Source organism: Procambarus clarkii, chromosome 19, assembly GCF_040958095.1.
Source record: "Procambarus clarkii isolate CNS0578487 chromosome 19, FALCON_Pclarkii_2.0, whole genome shotgun sequence".
Lineage (NCBI taxonomy): Eukaryota > Metazoa > Arthropoda > Malacostraca > Decapoda > Cambaridae > Procambarus > Procambarus clarkii.
Genome location: NC_091168.1, coordinates 866,009 through 875,788, shown reverse-complemented (window position 1 = coordinate 875,788; position 9,780 = coordinate 866,009). Strand labels below are relative to the sequence as shown.

At 47.1% G+C, this 9,780-nt stretch overlaps 1 protein-coding gene across 1 annotated transcript; it reads left to right on the top strand.

The window, feature by feature from the left end:
- The first annotated feature begins 6,148 nt into the window (after positions 1-6,148).
- On the top strand, positions 6,149-7,903 carry LOC138366527 (serine-rich adhesin for platelets-like). Its single transcript, XM_069327564.1, has 2 exons — positions 6,149-6,282; positions 6,328-7,903. Exons 1-2 carry the CDS (start codon positions 6,149-6,151, stop codon positions 7,901-7,903), a joined length of 1,710 nt encoding a protein of 569 aa, XP_069183665.1.
- Positions 7,904-9,780: the final 1,877 nt, after the last annotated feature.

Below are 9,780 nucleotides of genomic sequence, written 5' to 3'. Positions count from 1 at the left end.
AACTCTTGTGGTGGACCCGTTTCAGGTCGCTTTCGAACTGGGTTCCCACTTTTCTTCTGTTAGCTCTGGTCTTCATCTTCCCCAATCTTTCCTTCTTCGTAAACCTGTCCTTGAGTCTCGTCCTTTAGATTTCTGCACTCATCTTCAGCTTCCCTATAATGATCCCTTCTTTCTCTCTGAACTTCGTTCTGCCCTGGCCCTCTGCGGTTCTACGGCGGCGGGCTCCGATGGTATTCATTATGAGATGCTTCGCCATCTCCCTCCGAGCACGTCTCAGTATTTACCGAGTCTGTATAATCGGATCTGGGAGTCGTCGTCAGTCCCTGAGGACTGGCTCGATGCCGTTGTCCTCCCTGTTCGCAAACCGGGGTCTCTGGGTACTTCCCCTAAGGACTTTCGCCCTATTGCTCTCACAAGTTGTGTCTGCAAACTCTCTGAACGTATGGTTAACGTTCGTCTGATGTGGTTCCTGGAACACCATCACCTCCTCTCCCCTTCTCAATTTAGTTTCCGCAAGTGCCGCAGCACGACAGATGTCCTGGTGAACTTGGAGGTCTATATTCGTACTGCTTTTGCTGCGAAGACCTCTGTTGTTGCCGTCCTTTTTGACCTAGAAAAGGCTTACGACACCACTTGGCGTTATCATATCCTATCTCAACTTCATTCTTTTGGCCTTCGTGGTCATCTCCCTCTCTTTCTCCGCAGCTTCCTCTCTCGTCGTTCCTTTCGGGTGCACCTTGGTACCACTCTCTCTCCCTCTTTTCAGCAATACGAAGGTGTGCCCCAGGGTAGTGTTCTGAGCACTACTCTTTTTCTGGTTGCCCTCGATGGTCTTCTTTCCTCTTTTCCTTCTGGTGTCTTCTCCGCTCTCTATGTCGATGATCTTACCCTTTGTTGTCAGGGTGATGATTCGCCTCTCCTTCAACGCCGGCTTCAACTTGCAATTGATGCCGTGTCGTCTTGGGCCACAGGTCATGGCTTCAAGTTCTCTACTTCTAAGACTTGTGCCATGACTTTTACGCGGAAACGGGTTGTTCTTCGTCCCTCTTTGTCACTTTATGGTCATCCCCTTGAATACAAAGATTCCGCGAAGCTTTTGGGGTTATTCCTTGACACTCGTTTGTCTTGGTCTCCCCATATCTCTTACCTCCGTGTTGAGTGCTCTAAGGCCCTTACCCTCCTTCGGGTCTTGTCCCATACTACTTGGGGGGTAGATAGGCGCACTCTCCTTGCTTTACATTCCTCTCTCGTCCTGTCTAAGCTCGATTATGGTTACCCTGCTTACTCGTCTGCTTCTCCTTCTACTTTTCGCCGTCTTGATGCTTTGCACCATACAGGGTTGCGCCTCAGTTCTGGTGCCTTTCGTTCGACTCCCATCCTTAGCTTGTATGTTGACACTGGCTTCCCGTCTCTCCAGGACCGCCGTGATCGCTACTGTCTTCGCTATCTTGCGTGGTCCTTGCAACATCCTTCCTCTCGCCTCTGTCGTGCTTTAACTTTTACCCCTCCTGCGGTTCCTGTTCCTCTTCACCACCACCCTCTTTCTGTCCGGTTATCTAGCCTACAGGATTCTCTCTCCGTTCGTATTTCTGATGTTTCTCCTCGTGTTGTTCCTTCTTTGCCCCCGTGGAGGGTCCCTCTTCCGCGGTTTTGTACTTCCTTGACCCGTATCACTAAGGCTTTTACCCCTCCTACGGTTCTAAAACGCCTTTTCCTCGAGCACTTTTCTTCTCACTCCCGCTCCGTTTCTGTCTTCACCGATGGGTCTAAGTCAGCGGACGGTGTTGGCTACTCTGTTGTTTTTCCTGATGGCACTTATATGTGTCGCTTGCCTCCGGAGACTAGCATCTTTACAGCGGAACTTTATGCTATTCTCTATGCTCTTCGTCTCCTGCTTTCTCGTTGTCCGTCTTCCTTTGTGGTTGTTGTTGACTCTCGTAGTGCCCTCATGGCTCTTGGGTCCTTTAATCCGGTTCATCCGGTAGTTGTCGAGATCCAGCATTGGCTGTTTCTCGTTCACAGTAAATTTAAGTCGGTTGAGTTTTGTTGGGTTCCCAGTCATATTGGTGTGTCTTTAAATGAGCGTGCGGATGCTGCCGCTAAGGAAGCTGTCTGCTCTTGTCCCATCTCTCGTAAAGGCATTCCGTATTCCGACTTTTACCCGGTTATCCATTCCTCAGTCCTTACCCGTTGGCAGGCTTCTTGGTTGTCTGTTACTGGTAACAAGCTACGTACTCTTAAATGTTGAGTGTCTTCGTGGCCGTCCTCCTTCCACCGTAACCGGCGGTGGGAAACAGCTCTGGCGAGGTTGCGAATTAGCCATACTCGCTTAACCCATGGTCACTTGATGGAGCGCCGCCCTGCTCCTTATTGTCCTAGTTGCATTGTCCCTCTTACGGTCGTGCATGTCCTTCTTGAATGTCCTGACTTCCAGGACGAGCGTGTGTCTTGCTTTCCGACCACCCCTCGCGGTCACCTGTCCCTCGATAGAATTCTTGGTGACTCGGATACTTTTGATATCGTTCGCCTTATGCGTTTTTGTTCTCGTATTGGCATCCTTGGTGATATTTAGTGCCCTCTGATTATTTTGCGTATTTGATGGTGCTACATAGCCTTCCCGGTTTGGTGCCTTCTTTTGATAATTACTTACTTCCTTTGATATTACATATTTACATCTTATTTGGTTATGAAAAGATGTATTTTTTCAGAGTAAAATTATGGTTTCTCATGTTCTGCATCAAGCACCAACATAGGAGTATATATACCATATTACCTACGTAATGCTAGGAGGGTTTGAGTAGCTTTGGGTCTTTAGGTGGACAATCTCTAATAGATGGGGTGAGAGTCGCCTCATCTCCCGCCCGGGCGAAAGTCGAAACATAAATTAAAATTGCTTTTTCTTTGGTCTCCAAGATATATTTCCTTTGGTGCACTCATAATAACGATTATAGCTCAGTCTTTCTGGAGGCATATAAGATTTTTGGTTTTATTGGCGTATCTATGTTAATTACACAATATATCGGCAAGTGCGTATGCGTCTGCACTCCATGCCCGACAAGCTGCTGAAAGCCACTATAAAAACATGTATGTTCACTTGAACTTTAAATATATCCATTGTAATGTATTTAAAATGAAGCTTATATATCTATCTATCTTAAGACATATAAAACATTTGTGTTTATTAACGAATTTACTTGAAATAAACATTGGTCTGAGAGAGAGTTGCTCTGTCGATCAGTCTGTGCGAGGGTCGGAGCTCGGCAATTATTAAAACACACGAATCTTCATTAGAACTTTAATTATGTCTATGATAAAGTGTTTAAAATCAGCCTTATATTCCTATCTTTTTTGAGGCATATAAGATCTACGATTATTTACAAATTTACAGGAAATAAACATTGTTTTGAAAGTTAGCTGCTCCGTCGATCGATCTGTCCGGGGTCGGAGCTCGGCTATTATAAAAGTACACGTATCTTCTCTTTAAATATAAATATGCCCATAGTAAGATATTTAAAATGAAGCTTATTTTTTTATCTTGCAACATATAAAACTCTTACGTTTATTGAGGAATCTGCGTGAAATAGACATTGTTCCGAGATGAATGCTGCGGGTTTCGAGCTCGACGAATGATGAAAACTGCTACTTTTATACAACTACAAATATCTTCGGTTTTACCTAAAATATTTGTCTGGTAGAGGTTTTGCATATTGATCCCATTTCTGTCTTTCTTCTGACTTATAAATAATTTTGGTTTAATAAGTTATTAAGACATTTTCAACAATATTCTTTCGGCGTTCGTCTATTCCAACAAGGGCGATTCTTTTGGAAACGTGATACTTGGGCTGACCCATCCCATAGTTGGGTCTGATTCCAATAGAGGTTCGAATATATAGATGTTGTGTCGGAGTATGCACCGTGGGGGTGGGGGGGGGGAGAAAGACGCAGGCTGTGACTCGCTCATATGTCATGTTCTGGAGAGGAGAGGAGAGTAGGGTGTACGTGGTGGGTGAGGAAAGATGTAGAGAGGACTGAGTTTGTTGTGCATTAGTAGGGTGGTGGTGATGCTGGCGAGGGGAAGAATTAAGGACACTGGCATAGGATATGGAGTTGGCTGATGCTGTTTGGTGATGGGATGGGTTATGGGTCATTAAAGAAGAATGAGGGTGTGCATGAGTGCGAGGTTGGTTAGTACGAAGAGTTTTCAGAGTTTTTCTCAGAGGGCAAGATTTTTCAACAGCTGAATGAGCACCTTGGCAATTAATGCATTTTAGGGTGGGGACAGAGCACCGAGTATAAAAATGGCCTTCTGTAGAGCATTTAGAGCAAATTTGTGGGCTTTTACATTTTCATTTGTAACATTTGAAACGTTGCAGCAAAGGAAGATAGTCAACTGAACAAATGAGATAGGGAGGAGTGCTGGTGTTGAAGATTTTGATACCTTGATACAAGAGTTTTTGAGCTTCTGCAGAGGAAGAACATTGGATCTTAAGGTGTTTTGTATTAGGCACCGAGTATATATCCATTACAGTAATAGCATTCCTGTGTTAAATGTCCTGAGAAAGATTGATAGTATTAGGTGCTGATAGAACAGAGCTGGCGACCTTTCGTACAAGGACAGAGCATTTAGATTTTTGTTCAATAGTGAGGAAAGGAGTCGGAGAAGCTTGGGCGAGTTTACTTAAAGCAGATTCCCTAAAACAGGCAAAAGGTCGTCTTCTGAGGCAATGAGAAATTTGATGCTGTTGGTGTCGGCGTGTTTGATATGATTAGTGGAAGGGGTGCCAGTGGCATTGAAGTGCAGTGTCCCCCAGTGGGTGAGCGGCCTGGTCTGGTGGGGACGTCGTTGTAGCAGAGGAGTTGGGTTGCACAGGGAACGTCGTTGCCTGTGTGTTGAAGCTCGCCGGCTGATTGGTTGTTTGTGTGGCTGGTGCCGATTTCGTAATATCTTAGTTGTATGTGGCAGTCCATAGAGACGGCGGTGTGTGCTCCATCACTGTTGACACTTTTTGATGGCCGATTGGCAGTCTTTAAAATTATGGTTTTGAGTTCAAAAATTCAGGGCTGCAAGAAACATTCCCATAAATACTGCTTACTTAACTTTGATGATCAGAGTAAAAATTAACAATTTCCTATAAACTTTTTGTAGGTTTCCTATAAACATTATATTTTAAATGTCTGGTAGCTCTGACTCTGATGTCCCTTGGGATTTAGCTGCCTTGAAGTGACCTCGTGGCTGTGACTGCTTTCTATCCCCCCCCTCCTTGTGTGATGGCTATAGCATCCTTTTATATTTGTTTAATAATTTCCTCTCTGGTAACCACTAAACTTGTCAGGATGTCATCTTCACATTCTACGTAGATTTCTGATATATTCATAAAGGTCTTTGATACTTTCTTAGAATTTAGTAATTTAATTTTTCTTTGTCATCTGTTATTTGACTTGTTTGTTAATGTCCAGGTGTTGTCTGTAATCTTTGTTTCATCTATCTGGTGAAACCCCAGAAGGCTTTCATTGCTTGCCCTGCAAAGTGTACATAGTGTTTTGTTTAGTTTTTTTACAAAGATTTTGTCATAATAATTATCAAAAGAAGGCACCAAGCCGGGAAGATATGTATCAAAATCGTCATAATTCGTTTGTATTAAGCCTTCTGTTTTCTGATAAAGTTCTTTAGTGCCATGGTTACCCATACTGGGTCACTACTATTTGATCTGAACAATCTATAGTGCACAATGTTCCCGAGCTTTATTTGTAATTAAAACATTACATAGTGATCCAGTGACCCCATCAGTGATCTAGTGACCCCCATCAGTGATCCAGTGACCCCCATCAGTGATCTAGTGACCCCCATCAGTGATCCAGTGACCCCCATCAGTGATCTAGTGACCCCCACCAGTGATCTAGTGACCCCCACCAGTGATCCAGTGACCCCCATCAGTGATCTAGTGACCCCCATCAGTGATCTAGTGACCCCCATCAGTGATCTAGTGACCCCCATCAGTGATCTAGTGACCCCCATCAGTGATCCAGTGACCCCATCAGTGATCCTGTGACCCCATCAGTGATCCAGTGACCCCATCAGTGATCCAGTGACCCCATCAGTGGTCCAGTGACTACCATCAGTGATCCAGTGACTACCATCAGTGATCCAATGACCCCCATCAGTGATCCAGTGACCACCATCAGTGATCCAGTGACCCCCGTCAGTGATCCAGTGACCCCCGTTAGTGATCCAGTGACCCCCGTTAGTGATCCCGTGACCCCCGTCAGTGATCCAGTGACCCCGTCAGTGATCCAGTGACCCCATCAGTGATCCAGTGACCCCATCAGTGATCTTGTGACGGCCACCACCATCAGTGATCTTGTGACGGCCACCACCACCTGTGATCTAGTGACGGCCACCACCACCTGTGATCTTGTGACGGCCACCACCACCTGTGATCTAGTGACGGCCACCACCACCTGTGATCTTGTGACGGCCACCACCACCTGTGATCTTGTGACGGCCACCACCATCAGTGATCTAGTGACCACCATCAGTGATCTAGTGACCGCCATCAGTGATCTAGTGACCGCCATCAGTGATCTAGTGACCGCCATCAGTGATCTAGTGACCGCCATCAGTGATCTAGTGACCGCCATCAGTGATCTAGTGACCGCCATCAGTGATCTAGTGACCGCCATCAGTGATCTAGTGACCGCCATCAGTGATCTAGTGACCGCCATCAGTGATCTAGTGACCGCCATCAGTGATCTAGTGACCGCCATCAGTGATCTAGTGACCGCCATCAGTGATCTAGTGACCGCCATCAGTGATCTAGTGACCGCCATCAGTGATCTAGTGACCGCCATCAGTGATCTAGTGACCGCCATCAGTGATCTAGTGACCGCCATCAGTGATCTAGTGACCGCCATCAGTGATCTAGTGACCGCCATCAGTGATCTAGTGACCGCCATCAGTGATCTAGTGACCGCCATCAGTGATCTAGTGACCGCCATCAGTGATCTAGTGACCGCCATCAGTGATCTAGTGACCGCCATCAGTGATCTAGTGACCGCCATCAGTGATCTAGTGACCGCCATCAGTGATCTAGTGACCGCCATCAGTGATCTAGTGACCGCCATCAGTGATCTAGTGACCGCCATCAGTGATCTAGTGACCGCCATCAGTGATCTAGTGACCGCCATCAGTGATCTAGTGACCCCCATCAGTGATCTAGTGACCCCCATCAGTGATCTAGTGACCCCCATCAGTGATCTAGTGACCCCCATCAGTGATCTAGTGACCCCCATCAGTGATCTAGTGACCCCCATCAGTGATCTAGTGACCGCCATCAGTGATCTAGTGACCGCCATCAGTGATCTAGTGACCCCCATCAGTGATCTAGTGACCCCCATCAGTGATCTAGTGACCCCCATCAGTGATCTAGTGACCCCCATCAGTGATCTAGTGACCCCCATCAGTGATCTAGTGACCCCCATCAGTGATCTAGTGACCCCCATCAGTGATCTAGTGACCCCCATCAGTGATCTAGTGACCCCCATCAGTGATCTAGTGACCCCCATCAGTGATCTAGTGACCCCCATCAGTGATCTAGTGACCCCCATCAGTGATCTAGTGACCCCCATCAGTGATCTAGTGACCCCCATCAGTGATCTAGTGACCCCCATCAGTGATCTAGTGACCCCCATCAGTGATCTAGTGACGGCCACCTGTGATCTAGTGACGGCCACCTGTGATCTAGTGACGGCCACCTGTGATCTAGTGACGGCCACCACCACCTGTGATCCAGTGACGGCCACCACCACCTGTGATCCAGTGACTCAAGAACTGACCAACTTTCATGTTAAAGTCTGCCAAATCCATAATTCCCAAAGACCTCCAAAATATATGAATCTGATGTGAGAATAATCTGGCACCTTAAGTTTCTCTCAAATAATTTTTGAGTCTTGTTTACGTTCCCTAAGTATCACATCCCTTTTAAGATGCTACTTATCAGTGTCTCCCTGTTAAACAAGTCTATATTATCTTACTGTGTTGGCACAATATTATTTTGCTTAATAAAGTGGTCATAAATTACCAAAAAAATACTGTTTGGCAAGTAAAATTTATTGTACTAAAATTGGTAACAATGTTCAGTGTTAGACCTAGAAGCAATAGATATTAATTCTCATAAAAGCTGTTTTCTTTCGAAGTTTGGTGGATTATGTTTAACACCTATCATTAGGTAGATAATTTTCCATTTAATTCTCTCCAAACAGTTTGTGTAGCTCAGTTTTGAGTCCCACTCCCACATTACATCTAATACTTTGACGTATTGCGATTGCCCCCTCCTCGACGGAAAAATATTTGTGTAAAGAATGGGTATCCTATAATACTGTATTGTTAATTGTTCTGTGTTTTCCTCGTACAATGGCGTTTGGTAGTAGTGTGCTCATTTTGTGTGTACGGTCGTGAACGGAGAAACCCAGATTAGTTCTGAATACAAAATTTACCCTACTGTATATAATTAGCCTCATGAAGTAGTTTACTACAACCAAACTATTTTTCATGCATGTATTGCCTCGTTGGCCGCCAGGAGGGTCGGACGTGCTCACCTGACCTGCCAGTTGCTACCTGGAGTTGCGAGGGGGCGGGTGCAGTTTGAGGTGTGGAGCGCCCGCTAGCTGGGGTATGGCTGGCGGTATGGCGGTAGCCGGGGGTACCCGTGTTAGGTTGGTTGATACTGTCTGGCTGGATTTTTCTGGTGCAGTGGACTTGCCCATTGTGGAGATTGCTCTCCTGGACTTGCTTCGTGTTGACGTCTCTGAACTACTGGGGCTTGAAAAGATCTCGCCTACCCGTGTGGCGGTATCGTTTGCCACGCCCCCGCTTTACCAGGAGTTTGTGGCACGCTGGGATGCACGCTTGCTTCCTATTCCTGATTCGGCTGTGACTGTGGAGATATCAGATCCCTGGGGGCCTATGGCATTTGTGAGTGTTCACGGTGTGCCAGTGACCTTCCCCGAGGCAGAGCTTGTGTTAGTGTTAACGCGGTTTGGTGTGGTGGTGAAGCACCGTTTCAACATTTTGGGTGCGGGCTGCCTGAAGGGGGTCCGGCTGGGTACATGCGCACTCGTCATGCGGCTCACGAACCTGATACCATCTAGGGTTTCGTTTCGTGGGCTTTCTATGTGGACCTTCTATCAAGGTCAAACACGCACATGTGTCCGGTGTGGTGCTAAGGGCCACTTAGCGGCTGGTTGTGACGCTCTTCGTGCTGAGGCTCCTTCAGTTTTCCTGGAGGATGATTTTCCCCGTTTCTGTGCGTGGGGATTCCCCAGTGTATCCTCGCTCTGTGCAGGTACCTGGTGTGGTTCCTGTGGCGGTTCCGGCTGTCGCTCCAGCTGGGCCTGATCTGTCTGCCTCACCGGTGTGCTCTGAGGACCTAGGGCGCCTGCTTCAGACTTTCGCCGTTCGGTGGTTGTGGGGGTGCATCCGCATCCGGTTTCTTCCGTGGTAACCTTGGATGGAGCTGTAGGGGTGGCGCCTGCATCTCCTGCTGAAGAACATGTGCTTCCCGGGGCTGTCGGGGCGATGGTGTCTCTCTCTCCGCCCACGCCCTCTGCCTCGTCGCCTCTGGTAGTTTCCTCGTTGGCGTGTGCATCTTCTCCTCTGCCGGTTCCGTCGCCCTCGCTGGATTCCTCCCATGTGCTGTAGTCTTCCCGTCCGCCTGCTCTGTGTCTTCCTTCTCCAACTCCGGTCTCTATGAATGGTGGTGGCTTTTTGCCCCGTGTCGTTGA

Bases quoted from the DNA above. Each gene is read 5' to 3' on its own strand.
- LOC138366527 (XM_069327564.1), top strand. From the start codon at position 6,149: ATGACCCCCATCAGTGATCCAGTGACCACCATCAGTGATCCAGTGACC. The intron at 6,283-6,327 runs GTCAGTGATCCA...TGACCCCATCAG, and splicing joins GTCAGTGATCCAGTGACCCC to TGATCTTGTGACGGCCACCA.